We start from the raw sequence: 23,896 nt of genomic DNA on the forward strand, positions 1-23,896 counted from the left end.
TTTTATAGAGTTTTTAGTTTGCTTCCCCCTTTAAGTAAAAATGCTACATTAATATACCCAGCTTCTTATCTATTCTTTAAAATCTCACCAATGTAAATAAAATAAAAACTATCACAAATGTTTGTTTTGCTTTAGAATTGCTTAATATTTTTTTTATTTAGATTCAGTTTTAGGGGCCTCAAACTACACAAATAGAACAAATAGAATAGCATCTATTGGATAATATATACATACATACACACACATATATACACTGTCTCTCTCTATATATACTGTATATATATGTACACACATACAATCTCTCTCTCTCTCTCTGAAATATTGATGGATTACCATAGCAATGCTATGAGAGAACTAAGTTACCATAATTGTGGTTTCATATTCCACTTTAAAATTTACTCTTCACTACCAAATATTCCATTCCTTAAATAAGATTTCCCTCTTAGTACAATGTATCAACTTTGAGCTTTCTTTTCAGATGCTTGGGGAAAAGAAGAATTAACTGTACCACCACTATAAATGTATGTGGTCAAGATAAATATGTAGCCATATTATCTTGAAATATAAAACATTATCAGCTTTGTCTCTAACCTTTTAAATGTTGCCCAGAATAATATTAAATATTATAATTAACACATTCTCTACCTAGTTATTTTAATACAACTCTGACAAACTGTACATTTTAGAAAAAAATAGCCCACAAGATGAATATGAAAATATTTAATTACATTTGTAAAAACAGAATTCTGTATATGTATATAAAAACAAAACAAGTTTCTCCGCTCACAAAACTTCTACATCTCCGTGTATCCAAAGGATTTCAATGAATTGGTTTGACTTCCCTTGGAGAGTCTTACTAAATAATTTATTCTGCCATCCACAGCTTGAAAGTTCTGTCATATGAACATGTGGCTATGAGTTCTCCATCCAATGATATATCCAGTCCCATGACTTTCCCTTCGTGACCGGCTAGGGTCTTCAATGGTGCCCACAAGGGATGAGTCCACACTTTAGCTGTGTTGTCGTAGGCCCCAGTCAGTATGTAGTTTCCGTTGGTGGCTGGAACCAAAGGAGATGTTATTTTATAGATTTAGTACTTAGAACCAATTAAAGGGAAATGAAACCCCTATTTTTATTTTTGCAAATGTCTAGAACGTATTAATAATAAAAAAAAAGATCAATACTTCCCTTTTCCAGTTAGGTACCATTCTCTCACAATTTAGCATTGAAATAATAATCATTTCCAAATCCTCTGCTATTGTCACTATAGTAGATCTATAACGGAGGTCTATCTAGGCACGGCTTAACGTGTACGCACGGGACCTGCTCAAGCGCAAGACAATGTCAGCAATGCCACCACTGACGTCACTCACCTCCTTTCACATACAGCACATTATAGTGTCTATGACACAAGAGCAGACAGAAACATTAATTATGATCAGCTGCATTAATTATGGTAATTGCTACTGTTCATGCGGGAGCGTGCCAAGACAAATTATACATTCAAAATATTCAACATATATATTAAAAAAAGAAGAAGAGGTTTATCTTACTTGGGTTACGATCATTAAACTCATTGGTGGATTTCATTTTTCATATTCCTAATGTCACTTTAATTAAAAGCATGGAAAGTTATTGTACGTGTTAAGTAGGGTTTAATTCAGCTTATTTATTTTGGATTCTATAACTGGAAGTGGAAAGCTGGTTCAAAATTGAAATTCCCCACAAAATTAATTATGCACAGTCAAATCCCCCCCACAAAACCAAGAGCAGTAAAATCCCAGAATGAATCCTGCAAAAATCAAGAGCACTTCAATCTTCTGCACAGTGATTGCTTAATCAGTGCATAAACACATTTATATCTGTGAGGTAAGAAACATTCTTCAGATGCTTTTCAGTGGATATGTCTCTGGACTGCTCCGAAATAGAAAAACAACAGTTTTACAAGTGTTCAACTGTATATTTTGCGGACAATACAGTGACCGATTGCTCATATACACTATGACTATATAACATTATTTTAATATCCCTCTAAAGATGTTAGATTATCGACAAAACCTATCACAGTATGTATACAGCGCAGGCTACAACAAAGTCCACAGAGATATGTGATCAGTCGCCCAGAGACTAACGTTAGAAATATAACCTCTGACTCATATGGGAATTTGTATGCAAAGTAATTTATCTTTTTTCTGTTATTATTCTCAGTGTGTAAAACTGCAGACACTTGGAAGCCAAACTTAAAGGGATAGTAAAGTCAAAATTAAACTTGCATGATTCAGAGAGAGCATGCCATTTTAATACACTTTTAAATTCACTTCTATTTCAAATGAGATTCATTCTCTTGGTATCCTTAGTTGAAAAAGAATACGCACATATTCTTCACTAGTGGGAGCTAGCTGCTGATTCGTACTTGCACACATTTGTGATTGGCTAACTAGATGTGTTCAGCTTGCTGTCAGCAGTGCAATGCTGTTCCTTCAGCAAAGGACAACAAGAGAATGAAGCAAATTTGAAAACAGAAGTAAATTGGGAAGTTGTTTAAAATTGTATGTTCTATCCAAATAACGAAAGAAAATGTTGTGGTTTCCTGTCCCTTAAATGATTATCATATAGTTATCTTTCTATATCAATACATATCTTGCCTTGCTGAAAGGGCAATTTCTATGCAAAATACTATAACAAAAAAAACAAAAAAGGATTCAAATAAACATCTCTACAAATCCACAGCAGCAGCAATGCAGTACTGAGAGGTGGTAAAACTTACATGCCTCTAGTCACTGGCTGACCAGATGTGCTCAGCTAGCTCCCAGTAGGGCATTGCTGCTGTGGAGCTGACTTAAACTATGTGTTTACCCCATTCATAGGGGTTTGCACACATTTTCATATGCGATAATAAGGTATCAACTACTTCTTAGTGCTGTAGCAGAGGACCTCACCTATAAAGTTAACTATGTTCATGGTATTCAATTGATATTAAACACCTCATGAGTTTCTGTGACAATTGTGCTTTGTCCCACACTACCTTGATAAACATATAGCTGGTTTTGACAATCTGCAGTAACTTGGGGTACAGATTTTGCTTTTTAATTTTTTCTAGGGAGCGTAGTACAAAGACGTGTTTAAAGGACCATTATAGTCAAAGAATAACATGCTCTAATCTGTATGTAATTAAATGTAATTTAAAGACTAGAGACCCTGCACTACAGTGCGTTTAACCCGGACAAAGGGCTTAAACACACAGTAGAAATAACGATTGGGACTCACAGAGCACTGTTGTTCCCGAGCGGAAACCACCACGGATCCAATAAGCACGACTCAGATGTAAAACTAGCGCTGCTGATTAGAACAGAAGCGTTTTCACGACTCAGATGTAAAACTAGCGCTGCTGATTAGAACAGAAGCGTTTTCACGACTCAGATGTAAAACTAGCGCTGCTGATTAGAACAGAAGCGTTTTCACGACTCAGATGTAAAACTAGCGCTGCTGATTAGAACAGAAGCGTTTTCACGACTCAGATGTAAAACTAGCGCTGCTGATTAGAACAGAAGCATTTTCACGACTCAGATGTAAAACTAGCGCTGCTGATTAGAAAAGAAGCATTTTCACGACTCAGATGTAAAACTAGCGCTGCTGATTAGAACAGAAGCGTTTTCACGACTCAGATGTAAAACTAGCGCTGCTGATTAGAACAGAAGCGTTTTCTGCCTTTAATGTACCTTTGAAGAGACATTAAACTTAAGAAATGTTGACAGTAGATATCAATGACTGTGGTGTGTAGTGGTCATTAATCACATTAACACTCTATAAAGTATAAATTGTATATCTCCAACTAAGCTGCGTGGGGATATACAATTATATTTAAAACGTTACTCGTAAGGTGTTAATGATCACAAAACACCTCTGTCATTTACATGTTAAGCAGTCTCAAAATATCTTTCATTTAGTGTCTCTTTTTTAAATGAATTACTTTATAAAGAAAAACACTTTGTTAAACCAATAAACCCTTATACTACTGTTAACCGTACATCAGTCTATCGTTAAATTATTTAGCAGGAACACTCGCTATTATTTGGCTTTTATGTATGAAGACAGCATACTGTAGTATGTTTAGTGTATAAAAGATCTCAGCTAGTTCAAATATCTTAGAATATACGCAGGGGCCACTCAATTATGTGAGGGGCTTTATAACCGTAAATACTGCAATGCTTCTTCACTTGTGGAGACGGGATGATCTGCCAGTAAAAAAACACGGCTAACTTTCAGAATAACGTGTATACAGGGAGATTTAAAAAAAAAAAAAGAGAATATGTAATCTGCCAGGGTTATAAGCATTTTACAAGATTCACTTTCGTCAGAGAATATAAAAACATGAAGTAGAGGTTAGAAGGGTCTTAGATTTCACTTTGCATAAATGTTTTGTAGATGATCCATTTATATAGTTCACCTGGGAGTGTTTTTGTAACAACGTATAGTTTTGCTTATTTTTAAATAACATTGTGCAGATTTTCAGACTCTTAACCAAGCCCTACATTTTTAGATGAATACTGATGTCTACAGATTCCTGCTTGCGCCTGTTGTAATCAGTCTCATCAACAGAGCTAAACTGGGAGCTTCTAAATAAGTTTTTCAAAGGTTTTATACTGGATTTTTACATCAGTATCTGTGCTTATTCTTCTTTATAGTAGTGTCTATTACATGAAGTTATATGAAAATGTATACTGTCCCTTTAACTGACCAGTAATAACAAAGCACGGTCCTGAACTGACCAATTTATTTTTATTGTCCTTCTTAATCTGTCTCTGCAGTTTTCTCTCCAAAAGGATACAGAATAAACAAAGTGAAATGTGTTGGGCACTTACGTTGAAACTTGACCGTGCTGATCAAGTTCTGATGGGCAGGAATGGTGTAAATACATTTCCGCTGGCGAAGGTCCCATACTTTACAGGTGTTGTCACCACTTCCTGTAGCCATGTGGAACCTGAGAAAAGTGAAGAGCATTAACCTCTTAGTGACCAGACCATTTTTCAATTGTCTTACTGTTAAGGACCAGGGCTATTATTACATTTCTGCGGTGTTTGTGTTTAGCTGTAATTTTCCTCTTACTCATTTACTGTACCCACACATATTATATACCGTTTTTCTCGCCATTAAATGGACTTTCTAAAGATACCATTATTTTCATCATATCATAATTTACTATAATTTTTTTTTTATAAAATATGATGAAAAAATGGGAGGAAAACCCACACTTTTTCTAACTTTGATCCCCAAAATCTGTTACACATCTACAACCACCAAAAAACACCCATGCTAAATAGTTTCTAAATTTTGTCCTGAATTTAGAAATACCCAATGTTTACATGTTCTTTGCAAGTTATAGGGCAATAAGTACAAGTAGCACTTTGCTATTTCCAACCCATTTTTTTTCAAAATTAGTGATAGTTACATTGTAACACTGACATCTGTCAGGAATCCCTGAATAACCCTTCACATGTATATATATTTTTATAGTAGACACCCTAAAGTATTGATCTAGGCCCATTTTGGTATATTTCATGCCACCATTTCACCGCCAAATGCAATCAAGTAAAAAAAAATTGTTCACTTTTTCACAAACTTTAGGTTTCTCACTGAAATTATTTTCAAACAGCTTGTGCAATTATGGCACAAATGGTTGTAAATGCTTCTCTGGGATCTACTTTGTTCAGAAATGTCAGACATATCCGGCTTTGGAGTTGCTTTTTGGTAATTAGAAGGCAGCTAAATGCCACTGCGCACCACACTTGTATTATGCCCAGCAATGAAGGGTTAATTAGCTAGCTTGTAGGGTTAATTTTAGCTTTAGTGTAGAGATCAGCCTCCAATCTAACACATCCACCCCCTGATCCCTCCCTGACCCCTCTCAAACAGCTCTCTTCCCTCCCCCACCTCTCAATTGTCACTGCCATCTTAAGTACTGGCAGAAAGTTTTTTTTATTTTTTTATTAATTCCATATTTTCCGTAGTGTAGCTGCCCTCCTCAATACCCTCACCCTCCAGATCTCTATTCCCAAGACTTATCCTCCCTCTCTCTCCCTCCTACCCTTATACAGTGTACCCAACGCCCTCGCTGCACTGCCGAAACAGGATCAACACTGAGAGGAAGTGATCCAGCGATGGGCCGCCCACCCGCCTCCCTTGTATCCCTCCCAAGCCACCAACGATCGGCACCATCGCTGGTCGACGCAGAGAGGGCCATCGGTGTGCTTAAAAAGGGTATTGCACGATGGCTCAATATTGAGGCATTGCTGCAATACCCTGAAAGCAGCTGGAGGCGATCGTACCCTGCACGTCCTTGGTCATTAAGGGGTTAAAGGGATATGAAACCCAAAACTTTTCTTTCATGATTTAGATAGAGCAGGCTATTTTAAACAACTTTATAATTTACTCCAATTATATTTTTTTGTTTATTCTCTTGATATCTTTTGTTGAAAAGCAGGGACATAAGCTTGGGAGCCGGCCCACTTCTGGAGCACTTAAGCTAGAATATTATCCATTTGCAAAAGCACTAGATAGCAGCACTATTTCCTGCCATGTAGTGCTGCAGATGCTACCTAGGTATCTCTTCAACACAGAATATCATGGGAACAAAACAAATTTGATAAAAGAAGTAAATTGGAAACTTTTTTTTTAACTTATATGCTCTGTCTCAGTGAAAATTTGTGGGTTTCATATCCCTTTAAGATATCTGTGCTGATTATGCAATGATATTTCACTGTTATTGCCATACTTACATTAAAGAGACATCAAACCCAAAATTTTTCTTTCATGATTCAGATAGATAGAGGATACAATTTTAAACAACTTTCTAATTTACTTCTATTATCTAATTTGTTTAATTCTCGTTGTATCATTTGTTGAAGGAGCAGCAGTGCACTAATGGTTTCTAACTGAACACATGAGTGAGCCAATGACAATTGGTAGATATATGCAGCCACCAATCAGCTCCTGAGCTTTCCTAGATAAACATTTCAGCAAAGAACAACAAGAGAAGGAAGCAAATTAAATAGAAGTAAATTAGAAAGTTGTTTAAAATTGTATGTTCTGTCTAAATCATAAATGTCTAATTATGACTTTACTGTCCCTTTAAAGCACATATTTTAGAATAATTTGTAGAAGCATTTAGCTGCTTGCAAAAGAGTGAAAGAAGTGTGATAAAATAGTCATTTTATTTTGTATAAAAAATATCAGCTAATTTAAGAAGAAGAAGAGTTTCTCAACATATATAAAGGTCACGGTCTAATCTTCCCACTGAACTTACCCATTGGGTGAGAAATTGACTCCATAGATCTCCTTGAGATGACCCTCTAGAAACATGATGCAGCGGCCTGTGCGCAGGTCCCATACTCGACCAAAAGCATCCATGCCCCTAAATAAAAAAATCCAGCCAGGTTAGACTCAAGTATAAATTAATGGGATACAGAGCAATTTGATAAAGAAAAAGCTATTTCTTTTGTGTAAAAATTGTGCCCTCCTTGAGAAGCCAAAAAGCAATATCTGTAACAATGTTTTTTGAAAAATATGCAAATTGTCTTAAAGGGATAGTCTAGTCAAAATTAAACTTTCACGATTCAGATAGAGCATGACATTTTAAGCAACTTTCTAATTAACTCCTATTATCAGCGTTGTTTCATTCTCTTGGTATCTTTATTTGAACAAGCAAGAATGTAAACATAGGAGCCAGCCCATTTTTGGTAAAGCACCTGGGTAGCACTTTCTGATTGGTGTCTAAATGTAGTCATCAATCAGCAAGCGTTCCCCAGGTGCTGAACCAAAAATGGGCCAGCTTACATTAAAAAAAAAAAAAGATACCAATAGAACAAAGAAAAATTGATAATAGGAGTAAATTAGAAAGTTGCTTAAAATAGCTGCTCTATATGAATCATGAAAGTTTAATTTTGACTTGACTATCCCTTTAACCAGCAATTTGATGTATTTGCACAATAATCCCTTTATTACCCATTCCCCAGTTTTGTATACACAACACCGTTATATCAATATACTTTTTATCTACGATTACCTGTATCTAAACCTCTGCCGACTGCCACCTTATCTCAGTGCTTTTAACAAACTTGCATTTTATCCAATCAGTGCTGGTTCCTGTATAAACATTATCATTCTACACAGGAGTGAGCACAATGTTATCTATATGGCACACATGAACTAGCACTGTCTAGCTATTGTGTAAGTTTATTAACATAACAATATTGTTTATGCAAATCTGGGTAATGGGTAGTAAAGGTGTTATCAATCTTTTTAATCAATAAAATAAAACAAATTAGACTGTCCCTTTAAATAATTTGCTTGTCGGACTTCTAGGGCAGGGGTCAGCAACTTTGGCTCTCCAGATGTTTTAGAATTACATTTCCCATGATGCTTAAAGGGACACTGAACCCACATTTTTTCTTTTACGATTCAGATAGAGCATGCAATTTTAAGCAACTTTCTAATTTACTCCTATTATTAATTTTTCTTCATTCTCTTGCTATATTTATTTGAAAAAGAAGGCATCTAAGCTTTTTTTTAGGTTTAGAACTCTGGACAGCCCTTTTTTATTGGTGGATAAATGTATCCACCAATCAGCAAGGACAACCCAGGTGGTTCACCAAAAATGGGCCGGCATCTAAACTTATATTCTTGCATTTCAAATAAAGATACCAAGAGAATGAATTTGATAATAGGAGTAAATTAGGAAGATGCTTAAAATGTCATGCTCTATCTGAATCACAAAAGAAGAAAATTGGCTTCAGTGTCCCTTTAATTGTCTCTAAGCTGTCTAACCATCATGGGAAATGTAGTTCTAAAACATCTGGAGAGCCAAGGTTGCTGAGCCCTGTCCTAGGGAGTGTAGGATAAGCACAATTTTTACCCAAAAGGTGTATAGTGCCATTTTAATCAGGATATCGTATGCACACATGGGTGTAGGTTTTTGTATTGCTGATGTACCAAATAACTAATGTGAATTAGCACTCTTGCATCTCTCGGTTCTTAGTTCAGATGTTGCACATGTGATCTCACAGGCGCTACAAGATGTAGAAAGTCCTTACCCAGTCCCAGCCAGTGACCCGTCCCCATGGAAAGCAATGTCATACACTCCTTTGCTGTGACCCTCCTGGTGCAAGATTTCCTCTTGGGCTTCCAAGTCCCAAAGCCTCCAGGATCGGTCATAACTGTTAGGCCACAGGAATAAAGAGATCCACCAATCCAATTAGAAACAAGCACGAGTCCATAATTACTTATCCTTGCTAAAAATCCACAAAATATCCCGTCTTCACCCTTGTATACTGAATCTCTCACCATGTGGTACCCAAAAACCGTCCAGATGGATGCCACATCACTCGTGCCACTCGCATGTTGTGCCCTTCAATGTCTGCGACCGGTTCATCACTACAGAAAATTCAAGAAATATTGGTAATAAAGAACCAGTAAATACAGTCGATAAAACGACAATGCAATAGCACTTAGTCTGAAATGCAAATGAGTAGTAGATTTTTTTTTCCTGACAAATGTCAACGTTAAGTCTATTTCCACTCCTCCTGTGTGCATACACGTACCATGTGACAGCCATCAGCCAATCACAAATGCATATACGTATATTTTGTGAATTCTTGCACATGCTCAGTAGGAGCTGGTGACTCAGTGTAAATAAAAAAAAAAAGACTGTGCACATTTTGGTAATGGAAGTAAATTGGAAAGTTGTTTAAAACTGCATGTTAAGTCTGAATCATGAAAGTTTAATTTTGGCTTGGGTGTCCCTTTAAGAGATGTGCTTTAAGAGATTAACAGTGTTCTCCACATAAAATGTTGCCAGTCAGGTGGGGGCAGTGTAATACTTTGCACTATAATAACATTTTATGTAATTTATAAATGTTACTAAAGCTATTCAAAGCACAGATTTATTTCATAATTTAACACAAATTGATTTAATTAATTTGTGCAACAAACATTAACATAATTAATAGTGGCAAAGTTTAGCTTAATATTGGCTTACATTGTAGCTGGGTGGTCAGTAAAAGCCACTGGGTGGTGTGCCCATTAAATAGGCCCTGGGAGAACAGTGGATTAGTAATCTATAGCATTTAGTGAATATCATACAAAGTTTTCAAGGCAGCTAAACTTCCTATGAAGATACTCAAAAACAGAACCCACATAAGAGTGATTACATTTTTAAAGTTTTGTACTAAGCAGCATAAGCTGGTCCGGAGCCCTTGCAATGTAAAAAGCAGCGATCACCTGACTCGCTCTGGGTGATTGACAGGCCCTTCTCACACACAAACAGAATCTGTCAGGGCTGCTTTTACAAAAATAAGCAAGCTGGATAGGGAAGTATAAAAAAAACCAAACAACAAAACTCGAACCATGACAATAGATTATATTTTAAGCAACTTTGCAATTTGCTTCTATAATCAATTTTCCTTAGTTCTATTTGTATCCTTTGTTATAGAGCAGTCCTAGGTGAGTTCAGGAGCATGCAACACTGCAATTACTGCTGCCATAGACTGCTAAAGACATCTGCACACTTCTAAGCTTCTATCAGCCTCTGGGCCTTCAACGGACATGAAACCAATTTTTTTCCTTAATTGATTCAGAGACTGCATGTCATTTTAAAAAACTTTCCAATTTACTCCTATCTAATTTGTTTAATTCTCTCAACATCCTTTGTTTAAAAGCATAGCTAGGAGCTGCTGATTGGTGGCTGAACATATAAGCCTCATGCTTTTGGTTCACACATTGTCCATTGCTGTTTCTATAACAAAGGATACCAAGAAAATGAAGCAAATTAGATAATAGAAGTAAATTGGAAAGATGTATCTGAATTGAGACAAAAAAAATTGTGTTTCGTTAATCTTTAAGGCAACCTTTCGGAACTACATTTCCCATGATTCTCAGCCAGCCTAGTGTGCCTGAGAATCATGGGAAGTTGAGTTCCAAAACATCTGGGGTGCCAAGGTTGCTGACCCCTGCTTTAAAAAGTACAGTAAAGTCAAAATTAAACATTCACGATTCCGATTAAGTATGCGGTTTTAAACAACTTTCCAATTCACTGTTATCAGTGCACGCTCCTGAGCTCACCTAGGTTAACTATTCAACAAAGTATGCCAAAGAACAAAGCAACTTTGATAACAGTAAATTGAAAAGTTGTTTAGAACTGCATACTTTATCAGAATCAGGAATGTTTAATTTTGACTTCACTCTTTAAAGGGCCATGGTACCCAAATGTTTAAACACTTGAAAGTGATGCAGCATAGCTGTAAAAAAGCTGACTAGAAAATATCACCTGAACATCTCTATGTAAAAAAGAAAGATATTTTACCTCAAAAATTACTCAGTAGCCACATCCCATTGTAAAGGACTTCTAAGCAACAAATCAGTATGTCTGTCCTGGGAAAGGTAAAGGAACGAGCTTCGTGCACACTCATCTTATTTCCCTATTCAGTTTAAGGAAGTTTACTATGAAATTTAATGAGAGTTAAGTCAAATCTCATGAGATCACAGTAAAAGAGTTCATGACCTCAGCACCGCAGATGCCGATTGGCTGCTGTTCATTCCTTCATTTTTTATTCTTTTACCTGCAGCTGGACAGCAACTGAAGTATAATTTTTTACACAGAACTTACTCTGCTGAGCTGAGGAAATTGTGAGGTAAAATATCTTCCTTTTTAACATAGAGATGCTCAGGTGATATTTTCCTGTCAGATTTTTACAGTTATACTGCATCAGTTTCAAGCAATTTAGCATATGAGTATTATGTCCCTTTAATGCCAGAAATCCTCAAAACCCAACCTTTGAAACACAATTTCTTGCTCCTTCAAACAGCGTGCGACTTTGGCGGGTAGAAAATTAAAGCATTTTTTTATTCCTCTAAGGAAATTCTAACAGGTCTTCAAAAAGGCCAAGAGACCCCCCCACAAGATCTCTTGTTTTTAAAGCCTACAAGACACTCCTTTAAATAAAGTTCCTATATAGGTAGGAATATCCAGGTCCTCAAAGTGGTAACAGACATAATCTGGTGTCAATAAAATGTGCATTTGAGTGGAGGCTCATGGGAAATCCTGTGTGAAGATCAAACTTTTTAAATGATAAATGTTCCTATAGAAATAGTGCGTATTATATATTACTGGCATTATACAAGCAGTTTAATCTAGGCACGCAGTGCAAGAAAACAAACAAAAGATTGATCAGATGGGAGCAGATGATTTGGGTCCCCAGGTGGGATCATTTACCTGGGTAACCTCTTCGATTGTGACAGCTAAATAATAACATCTCCTGAGATTAAGATTAACAGTCTTAATTAGCTGAGGCAAGAGAGTTAATCTCTCACGTTAGTAGAGCCAGTGACTTTAATTAGAATTTCACCATTACTTAATACTTATAAATATACAAAAATGAATCATGGAGAATGTATTTTACCAAGATGATGATATACCTATGTCACATTCAGCTGCTTGTTACGTTTTAAAGGGATATTAAACTCCAAAAAATGTTTTCATGATTCGAAGAGAGAATGCAATTTTAAGCAACTTTCTAGTTTACTCCTATTATACATTTTTTCTTCATTCTCTTGGTATATTTATATGAAAAGCATAGGAGCCAGCCCATTTTAGGTTCAGCACCTAGATACAGCTTGTTGATTGGTAGCGAAATGCAGCCACCAATCAGCAAGCGCTATCCAGGGTGCTGAACCAAAAATGGGCTAAGCTTTCATTCCCACTTTTTCAAATAAAAATAGCTTGAGAACGTAAATTAAAAAGTTGCTTAAAATTGCATGCTCTATCTGAATCATGAAAGAAAAAAAAAAGTGTGTTTAGTGTCCCTTTAAACAGTGCTCCTTTGGTAAAAACAAATATATTAAATCAAAGAAAATATAATAAAAAGCAAATAACTTACTTGTTTTCATGCAAAAAATTCTCAGTGTAGCCCGCCCCCAGTGTTTTAAAGGGACATTAAACATTAAATAAATGCTAGATAGAATGATGCAGTCAAAGAACAGATTAGTCTGAGAATAACATGTAGATTTATTTTTTCAAAGTTTCATCAGTTGTTTAAATATTGACAAAATAAGTGTAAAGTTTTAGTGTCTATAGCCTATTCGCTAGCCTAGATGTTTTATGACATCAGGCTAAGATAAAACTTCCTGACTTGAATTTACTGAGCACACAGCTAAAATTTAAGACAGTATTAAGCTAAGACTTTCAATGTTTGTTGCACAAATTCTCTGTAATCAGTTTATGTTAAATTATGCAATTAATGTTTACTTAGGATAGCTTAAAGGGACAGTCTACACCTTCATCATCATAAAGTCTTACCTTAGATTAAGCTGCAAATAGCCTCCTGCACCAGGAATGGATTTTTTATTTTATTTTAAAATGAATACTGTTTCTGGGCACTTTGAAATGGCTGCCAAGCTCCGCCCACTGATGACATCATGATCTGGGCTGCTTATGGCATCCAATAAAAAAATAACAACTCATTAGTTGAATTCAACAGTGTCTAGATGCAGCCCAGATCGTGATGTCATCAGTGGGCGGAGCTTGGTAGCCATTTTAAAGTGACCAGAAAAAATATTCATTTTAAAATAACTTTTTTACCATCCCTACTGCATGATATAGAAAAGGTGCAGGACGATATTTGCAGTTTAATCCAAGGCAAGACTAAGATGACTAAGGTGTAGACTGTCCCTTTAAGTATCAATTACAAATAATAGAAACGGTTAGAATATTGCAAAGTATTACACTGCCTACTTCATTAAACCACAAGGCAGGCTAATTTTTATTGTGGAACACGCTGTGGCATATTACAAATAAAAATGTAATATTTAAAAAAAACTTGTCTTTAATAACATTAAATGCCTATTTTTAAGTGGCTAGATTAAAAAAAAAATATATATATATAAAAAATTGATATGGGAGTGATGCAAACCGTGTTGGATATTAAAAAGGTCTCATTTTTTTTAAAGGGCCATAATACCCAAATGTTGAAACACTTGAAAGTGATGCAGCATAGCTGTAAAAAGCTGACTAGAAAATATCACCTGAACATCTCTATGTAAAAAAGAAAACAGGATTTATGCTTACCTGATAAATTACTTTCTCCAACGGTGTGTCCGGTCCACGGCGTCATCCTTACTTGTGGGAATATCTCTTCCCCAACAGGAAATGGCAAAGAGTCCCAGCAAAGCTGGCCATATAGTCCCTCCTAGGCTCCGCCCACCCCAGTCATTCGACCGACGGACAGGAGGAAATATATATAGGAGAAACCATATGGTACCGTGGTGACTGTAGTTAGAGAAAATAATTCATCAGACCTGATTAAAAAACCAGGGCGGGCCGTGGACCGGACACACCGTTGGAGAAAGTAATTTATCAGGTAAGAATAAATTCTGTTTTCTCCAACATTGGTGTGTCCGGTCCACGGCGTCATCCTTACTTGTGGGAATCAATACCAAAGCTTTAGGACACGGATGAAGGGAGGGAGCAAATCAGGTTACCTAAACGGAAGGCACCACAGCTTGCAAAACCTTTCTCCCAAAAATAGCCTCCGAAGAAGCAAAAGTATCAAATTTGTAAAATTTGGCAAAAGTGTGCAGTGAAGACCAAGTCGCTGCCTTACATATCTGGTCAACAGAAGCCTCGTTCTTGAAGGCCCATGTGGAAGCCACAGCCCTAGTGGAGTGAGCTGTGATTCTTTCAGGAGGCTGCCGTCCGGCAGTCTCATAAGCCAATCGGATGATGCTTTTAAGCCAAAAGGAAAGAGAGGGAGAAGTCGCTTTTTGACCTCTCCTTTTACCAGAATAAACAACAAACAAGGAAGATGTTTGTCTGAAATCTTTTGTAGCCTCTAAATAGAATTTTAGATCACGGACTACGTCCAAATTGTGTAACAAACGTTCCTTCTTTGAAACTGGATTCGGACATAAAGAAGGTACAACTATCTCCTGGTTAATATTTTTGTTAGAAACAACCTTAGGAAGAAAACCAGGCTTAGTACGCAAAACCACCTTATCTGCATGGAACACCAGATAGGGCGGAGAACACTGCAGAGCAGATAACTCTGAAACTCTTCTAGCAGAAGAAATTGCAACCAAAAACAAAACTTTCCAAGATAGTAACTTAATATCTATGGAATGTAAAGGTTCAAACGGAACCCCTTGAAGAACTGAAAGAACTAGATTTAGACTCCAGGGGGGAGTCAAAGGTCTGTAAACAGGCTTGATCCTAACCAGAGCCTGAACAAATGCTTGAACATCTGGCACAGATGCCAGTCTCTTGTGTAGTAAGACAGATAAAGCAGAGATCTGTCCCTTTAGAGAACTTGCAGATAATCCTTTCTCCAAACCTTCTTGTAGAAAGGAGAGAATCTTAGGAATTTTTATCTTATTCCATGGGAATCCTTTGGATTCACACCAACAGATATATCTTTTCCATATTTTATGGTAAATCTTTCTAGTTACCGGTTTTCTGGCCTGAACCAGAGTATCTATCACAGAATCTGAAAACCCACGCTTCGATAGAATCAAGCGTTCAATCTCCAAGCCGTCAGCTGGAGGGAGACCAGATTTGGATGTTCGAATGGACCCTGAACAAGAAGGTCCTGTCTCAAAGGTAGCTTCCATGGTGGAGCCGATGACATATTCACCAGGTCTGCATACCAAGTCCTGCGTGGCCACGCAGGAGCTATCAAGATCACCGAGGCCCTCTCCTGATTGATCCTGGCTACCAGCCTGGGAATGAGAGGAAACGGTGGAAATACATAAGCTAGGTTGAAGGTCCAAGGTGCTACTAGTGCATCTACTAGAGTCGCCTTGGGATCCCTGGATCTGGACCCGTAGCAAGGAACCTTGAAGTTCTGACGAGACGCCATCAGATCCATGTCTGGAATGCCCCATAATTGAGTTAGTTGGGCAAAGATCTCCGGATGGAGTTCCCACTCCCCCGGATGAAATGTCTGACGACTCAGAAAATCCGCCTCCCAGTTTTCCACACCTGGGATGTGGATCGCAGACAGGTGGCAGGAGTGATCCTCCGCCCATTGAATTATTTTGGTCACTTCTTTCATCGCCAGGGAACTCCTTGTTCCCCCCTGATGATTGATATACGCAACGGTCGTCATGTTGTCTGATTGGAACCTTATGAATCTGGCCTTTGCTAGCTGAGGCCAAGCCCTGAGAGCATTGAATATCGCTCTCAGTTCCAGAATGTTTATCGGGAGAAGAGACTCTTCCCGAGACCATAGACCCAGAGCTTTCAGGGATTCCCAGACCGCGCCCCAGCCCACTAGACTGGCGTCGGTCGTGAAAATGACCCACTCTGGTCTGCGGAAGCTCATTCCCTGGGACAGATGGTCCAGGGTCAGCCACCAACGGAGTGAATCTCTGGTCTTCTGATCTACTTGAATCATTGGAGACAAGTCTGTATAGTCCCCATTCCACTGTTTGAGCATGCACAGTTGTAATGGTCTTAGATGAATTCGTGCAAAAGGAACTATGTCCATTGCTGCAACCATCAACCCTACTACTTCCATGCACTGCGCTATGGAAGGACGAGGAACAGAATGAAGCACTTGACAAGAGCTTAGAAGTTTTGATTTTCTGACCTCTGTCAGAAAAATCCTCATTTCTAAGGAATCTATTATTGTTCCCAAGAAGGGAACTCTTGTCGACGGAGACAGAGAACTTTTTTCTATGTTCACCTTCCATCCGTGTGATCTGAGAAAGGCTAGAACAATGTCTGTATGAGCCTTTGCTTTTGACAGGGACGACGCTTGTATTAGATTGTCGTCCAAGTAAGGTACTACTGCAATGCCCCTCGGTCTTAGAACCGCTAGAAGGGACCCTAGCACCTTTGTGAAAATCCTTGGAGCAGTGGCTAACCCGAATGGGAGGGCCACAAACTGGTAATGCTTGTCCAGAAAAGCGAACCTTAGGAACTGATGATGTTCTTTGTGGATAGGAATATGTAGGTACGCATCCTTTAGATCCACGGTAGTCATAAATTGACTTTCCTGGATAGTGGGTAGAATCATTCGAATGGTTTCCATCTTGAACGATGGTACCCTGAGAAATTTGTTTAGGATCTTCAAATCCAAAATTGGTCTGAAAGTTCCCTCTTTTTTGGGAACTACGAACAGATTGGAATAAAATCCCATTCCTTGTTCCTTTATTGGAACTGGGTGTATCACTCCCATCTTTAACAGGTCTTCTACACAATGTAAGAATGCCTGTCTCTTTATTTGGTTTGAGGATAAGTGAGACATGTGGAACCTTCCCCTTGGGGGTAGTTCCTTGAATTCCAGGAGATAACCTTGAGAAACTATTTCTAGTGCCCAGGGATCCTAAACATCTCTTGCCCAAGCCTGAGCAAAGAGAGAGAGTCTGCCCCCCACTAGATCCGGTCCCTGATCGGGGGCTACTCCTTTATGCTGTTTTGTTAGCAGCGGCAGGCTTCTTGGCCTGCTTACCCTTGTTCCAGCCTTGCATCGGTTTCCAGGCTGGTTTGGGTTGTGAGGCATTACCCTCTTGCTTAGAGGATGCAGAATTAGAGGCCGGTCCGTTCCTGAAATTGCGAAAGGAACGAAAATTAGACTTATTTTTAGCCTTGAAAGACCTATCTTGTGGAAGGGCGTGGCCCTTTCCCCCAGTGATGTCTGAAATAATCTCTTTCAATTCTGGTCCAAATAGAGTTTTACCTTTGAAAGGGATGTTAAGCAATTTTGTCTTGGATGACACATCCGCTGACCAAGACTTTAGCCAAAGCGCTCTGCGCGCCACAATAGCAAACCCTGAATTTTTCGCCGCTAATCTAGCTAATTGCAAAGCGGCATCTAAAATAAAAGATTTAGCCAATTTAAGTGCGTGAACTCTGTCCATAACCTCCTCATATGGAGTCTCTCTACTGAGCGACTTTTCTAGTTCCTCGAACCAGAACCACGCTGCTGTAGTGACAGGAACAATGCACGAAATTGGTTGTAGAAGGTAACCTTGCTGTACAAAAATCTTTTTAAGCAAACCTTCCAATTTTTTATCCATAGGATCTTTGAAAGCACAACTATCTTCGATAGGAATAGTAGTGCGTTTGTTTAGAGTAGAAACTGCCCCCTCGACCTTAGGGACTGTCTGCCATAAGTCCTTTCTGGGGTCGACCATAGGAAATAATTTCTTAAATATAGGGGGGGGGGGGGGGGAACAAAAGGTATGCCGGGCTTTTCCCACTCCTTATTTACTATGTCCGCCACCCGCTTGGGTATAGGAAAAGCGTCGGGGTGCACCGGAACCTCTAGGAACTTGTCCATCTTGCATAATTTCTCTGGAATGACCAAGTTGTCACAATCATCCAGAGTAGATAACACCTCCTTAAGCAGTGCGCGGAGATGTTCTAATTTAAATTTAAATGTCACAACATCAGGTTCAGCTTGTTGAGAAATTTTTCCTGAATCTGAAATTTCTCCATCTGACAAAACCTCCCTCATGGCCCCTTCAGATTGGTGTGAGGGTATGACAGAACAATTATCATCAGCGCCCTCCTGCTCTTCAGTGTTTAAAACAGAGCAATCGCGCTTTCTCTGATAAGTAGGCATTTTGGATAAAATATTTGCTATGGAGTTATCCATTACAGCCGTTAATTGTTGCATGGTAATAAGCATTGGCGCACTAGATGTACTAGGGGCCTCCTGCGTGGGCAAAACTGGTGTAGACACAGTAGGAGATGATGTAGTATCATGTTTACTCCCCTCATCTGAGGAATCATCTTGGGCAATTTCATTATCTGTGGCAGTACTGTCCTTACTTTGTTTGGACGCTATGGCACAATTATCACATAAATTTAAATGGGGAGACACATTGGCTTTCATACATATAGAACATAGCTTATCTGAAGGTACAGACATGTTAAACAGGCTTAAACTTGTCAACAAAGCACAAAAAACGTTTTAAAACAAAACCGTTACTGTCTCTTTAAATTTTAAACAGAAAACACTTTATTACTGAATACGTGAAAAAGTATGAAGGAATTGTTCAAAAATTACCAAAATTTCACCACAGTGTCTTAAAGCATTAATAGTATTGCACACCAAATTTCAGAGCTTTAACCCTTAAAATAACGGAACCGGAGCCGTTTATAAATTTAACCCCTATACAGTCCCAGCTATAGTCTTTGCTGAGACCCAACCAAGCCCAGAGGGGAATACGATACCAATTGACGCCTTCTATTAGCTTTTCCAGCAATTTTTAGATCCTCACACATGCATCTGCATGCCCTGCTCTCAAAAAACAACTGCGCAGTAATGGCGCGAAAATGAGGCTCAGTCTACAACTAGGAAGGCCCCCTGACTGGAAAAGGTGTCTAACACAGTGCCTGCCGTTTAATAAACGTTCCCCAAGTTTATAAATGCAAATTGTCAGCATAAATATGAATAAAAAGCCCAAATAAAGCAATCGATTTAGCCCATAAAAATGTCTACCAGTTTTTTTAGCCCATAATAAGCCCTTTATTCTGTTTGTTTGACTAAGAAAATGGCTTACCGGTACCCATGAGGGGAAATGACAGCCTTCCCGCATTACATTGTCTTGTTAGAAATATGGCTAGTCATATCTTAAGCAGAAAATTCTGCTAACTGCTTCCCCCAACTGAAGTTACTTCATCTCAACAGTCCTATGTGGAAACAGCAATCGATTTTAGTTACTGTCTGCTAAAATCATCTTCCTCTCACAAACAGAAATCTTCATCCTTTTCTGTTTCAGAGTAAATAGTACATACCAGCACTATTTTAAAATAAACACTTGATAGAAGAATAAAAAAAACTACATTTAAACACAAAAAAACTCTTAACCATCTCCGTGGACATGTTGCCTGTGCAACGGCAAAGAGAATGACTGGGGTGGGCGGAGCCTAGGAGGGACTATATGGCCAGCTTTGCTGGGACTCTTTGCCATTTCCTGTTGGGGAAGAGATATTCCCACAAGTAAGGATGATGCCGTGGACCGGACACACCAATGTTGGAGAAAGATATTTTACTTCAAAAGTTCCTCAGCAGCCACATCCCATTGTAAAGGATTTCTAAGCAGCACATAAGTGTGTCTGTCCTGGGATAGCTGAAAGGAGTGAGCCTCGTGCACTCTCATATTATTTCCCTATTCAGATTAGGGAAGTTTACAATGAAATCTCATGAGAGTTAAGTGAAATCTCATGAGATCACAGTAAGAGTTCATGACCTCAGCACTGTTGATGCTGATTGGCTGCTGTTCATTTCTTCATTTTTTTTTTTTTACCTGCAGCTGGGAGCAGCTGAGTATAACTTTTTACACAGAATTTACTCTGCTGAGCTGAGGAGATTGTGAGGTAAAATATCTTCCTTTTTTACATAGAGATGCTCAGGTGATATTTTCCTGTCAGCTTTTTACAGTTATACTGCATCAGTTTCAAGTGATTTAGCATATGAGTATTATGTCCCTTTAATGTACTCTTTCAACAAAGCCTCTATCGCTATCCCAATAGATTAAGCGGGATTTTTTTTTAAGCCTTATTACTTTGCAGTAAAGAGAAATTCTGATGAATAACATTTGGTCAGGTAAAAAGCTTCAACTGCTCAGTCATTCTATTATAATACTGTGGATATATATTTTCCATTTGGTACTCTGCCGGTTTAGATGTGAACTCAACAGAACAAAACCCACCTCTCCAAGTTCCATAACTTGACAGATCCATCGGCTGCACAGGAGGCCAGGCTGACGTCCTTCTCATCCAGAGACAACGTGGCCTTGGGGTGGAACACAATCGCCCCTACATTTGTGTTATGCCCTGAAGATACAATAAGAAATTTTAAATAAATAAAAGTAATTCAATGCTGAGAGAGACTGTTGCAATTGCCATGTCTATTTTATTAAAGGGACACTCAAGTCAAAATGAAACGTTTATGATTCAGATAGAGCAGCAGTTTTAAGACACTTTCCAATTTACTTCCATTATCAAATTTTGCCCCGTCTTTATATATTAGCACTTTGAGCACCAGCTCCTACTAAGCATGTGCACAACTTCACAGTGTATATGTATACTAGCCTGTGATTGGCTGAAGGCTGTCACATGATACAAGGGGCCAACAAATAGGGAAAACACACATTTGTAAGAAGAAGAAAAAATCTACTGCTTATTTGAAATTCAGAGTAAGTTTTACTTCATTGTGTTTTTATTATGCACCTGCTAATTTTATGCAATTCTACTTTATTTAAAGGGATAGAAAGATCAACATTGAAATGTGCATGGAAGCTTTTTAATTTGAAATATAAGCATTATTGCTATATACTTCCATTGGCAAAAATGCTTCTGTTAAAATGCATGACGGCTTTTCTCTGGCATACGCACAAATCCTGTGAGGGCTTGTGCACCCGTATTCAAACTCCATGCATGCTCAGAGAGCCAGCTGCACTGTGTATTGCTTCTGAAGATGTAATTTCTGCAATTCAAGGCACTGCTGACTCTCTGAGAAGGTGTAGTGTCTGAATACTGATGCATAGGCCCTCACAGGATACGTGTGTATGCTGCAGAAAAACAGCCGGAGATCCTCTCTTCCCATGTCAGCAATGACTAATCCGGCTTCCTCAAATCACGGCTTTCCCCCCAGGGGAGTCATTGCCTGAGGACATGCCATGATTGGAGGAAGCCGGATTAGTCATTGTTGACGTGTGAAGAGAGGATCTCCGGGTGGGGGAAGCTACTCCAGCTGTGGAAAAAAAAAAAATGTACGTTTTTAAACAAAACGGCTGCTGTGAAAAACCAAAGGTAAGTTTTAAACAAAACGGCTGCTTTCTAAACTTTGATGAATGAAAGTGCCCCTGTTTTTAATAGTATTTTTAAAAACCAGGCTTTCATTCATCAAAGTTTACCTTCACTTTAATCTAATATGTATCCGAAATAATAATTATATTATTATTGGACTTTGGCTCACAAATGAAAATGCAGATCCACACTGACACCTAGTGAATCGTCCACACTAAAGTAGCTAAAATCCAAAATAAGAACGTAAAAACAATGTGTGTCAAAAATACAAGATCCATTTCTTATACAACCTCCGTACAGGAGTATTTAATTTACTTACATAGTGAGAGAGCATTTGAAAGCTGGATACTATGCTCCAAATATTTACTATCCAGAGATTTGAGAAATGCATAAAAAATTTTTTATTTTTTTTTATTGTGTAATTGATACATTTTTTTGTTATATAAAATTAAAATAAACACAAGTATCTTTGTGAGTGTATACAATAAATGTTACGATATTGTACCAAAGGTTATGTAAACTGGATTTTGTTTTTTTTGGAATGCGATTGTGTGTACTATAAAGTATCGTCACTTCCCAGTTTTGTGACCTAGTGAAGCACAAAATTCTTAGAATGTGACCAGTTGTTATAGCCCACAACAATTGTAATATATTTTTGTAAAACAGAGAAGAAAACAGGGCATCGCTGACTCAAAGTAAATTTTTAACAATTTATAAAAGCTCATAAAATATTGCACTTACTTTAAACAAATATTATTGTGCAATAAATAAAAAACGTGCAGTTCAGGAGCGAGTCTTGTCTGTATCCGCTGTATACTTAAGATGCCCATAGTGAGTTCCTGGTGCTGTGACATTACCCGATTGGCAACGTTCGAGATCGTGGCTCACGGTGTACTAAGTATACAGCGGATACAGGCGAGACTCACTCCTGAACTACACACTTTGTTTTATTCACAATAATATTTTTTTAAGTTAGTGCAATACTTTATGCACTTTTTAAATAGTTAATAAATTACTTTGAATCAGAGATGCGCTGTTTTCTTCACTGTTTTACATAGATCAGTCTGTTTGCATGTGTTCAGATTTCACAACATTGTTGCTGGAATCATTGGTGCAACATTTCATTCAGAAGAACACTGATTGATGAGGTGACTGCATCACTTCTATACTTTTATTATCAACTTTGAGTGTTTATTTAATAATTTTGTTAGCACTGCTTTTCACTATTGTGATCTGTGAATTGTAATATATTACCTCTTAAAGTTCGGATTAGATTACAGTCTGGTATAGACCAAAGTTTGCAAAGTCCACTCCTGGAAAAGTAAATTAAACATTAGCCATATTGTTCTTGGCAACATAACCACTATAAAATAATAAAAATGAGTTTATTTTTAAATACACACTATATTCACAACTATCACTTAATTTCGAGCAATTGGTTATGTGTTATTATTACTTATTAAAAAATAAAAACTTTATTAAACTAAACAAAAAAAAATATACACACTACATGTGTGATGTAGCAGTAATCAAATACAGAAAAGTGCTACATAAAGGGACACTGAACCCAAATTTCTAGCTTTCGTGATTCAGATAGAGCATGCAATTTTAAGCAACTTTCTTGTCAATTTTTCTTGGTTCTCTTGCTATCTTTATTTGAAAAAGAAGGCATCTAAGCTTTTTTTTGGTTCAAACTCTGGACAGCACTTGTTTATTGGTGGGTGAATGTATCCACCAATCAGCAAGAACTCAGGTTGTTCACCAAAAATGGGCCGGCATCTAAACTTACATTCTTGCATTTCAAACAAAGATATTAAGAGAATGAAGAAAATTTGATAATAGGAGTAAATTAGAAAAGTTGCTTAAAGTGTCATGCTCTATCTAAATCACAAAATAAAAAAAAATTGGGTTCAGTGTCCCTTTAAGGAGAAGAACATTACTGAGAAAGTGGTACATAGTAGCAAGCAATCAGGATTTTATGGGAGAAAAATAAGGAGTAATAATTGAAAGTAAAACTGTGCAGAAATGGTAAGAAACCATTAATAGAGTTTAATTGAGAATAGGGGGAAAAGCAAGTTTTTTTATGTT

The 23,896-nt window shown here is 37.7% G+C and overlaps 1 protein-coding gene across 1 annotated transcript in view; it reads right to left on the reverse strand.

The window, feature by feature from the left end:
* Positions 1–705: 705 nt before the first annotated feature.
* The window catches only part of PRPF4 (pre-mRNA processing factor 4), a 50,721-nt gene continuing 27,530 nt past the window's right edge, over positions 706–23,896 (reverse strand). Inside the window, exons 8-14 of the mRNA XM_053696098.1 lie at positions 23,063–23,121; positions 20,710–20,833; positions 9,340–9,429; positions 9,090–9,212; positions 7,304–7,411; positions 4,863–4,981; positions 706–1,059 (exon numbers count right to left, since the gene is read on the reverse strand). Of these exons, the coding sequence (XP_053552073.1) occupies positions 866–1,059; positions 4,863–4,981; positions 7,304–7,411; positions 9,090–9,212; positions 9,340–9,429; positions 20,710–20,833; positions 23,063–23,121 (817 nt within the window). The 3' untranslated portion in view covers positions 706–865. The remainder of the gene's footprint in view (positions 1,060–4,862; positions 4,982–7,303; positions 7,412–9,089; positions 9,213–9,339; positions 9,430–20,709; positions 20,834–23,062; positions 23,122–23,896) is intronic.

This window comes from Bombina bombina, chromosome 12 (genome assembly GCF_027579735.1).
Source record: "Bombina bombina isolate aBomBom1 chromosome 12, aBomBom1.pri, whole genome shotgun sequence".
NCBI lineage: Eukaryota > Metazoa > Chordata > Amphibia > Anura > Bombinatoridae > Bombina > Bombina bombina.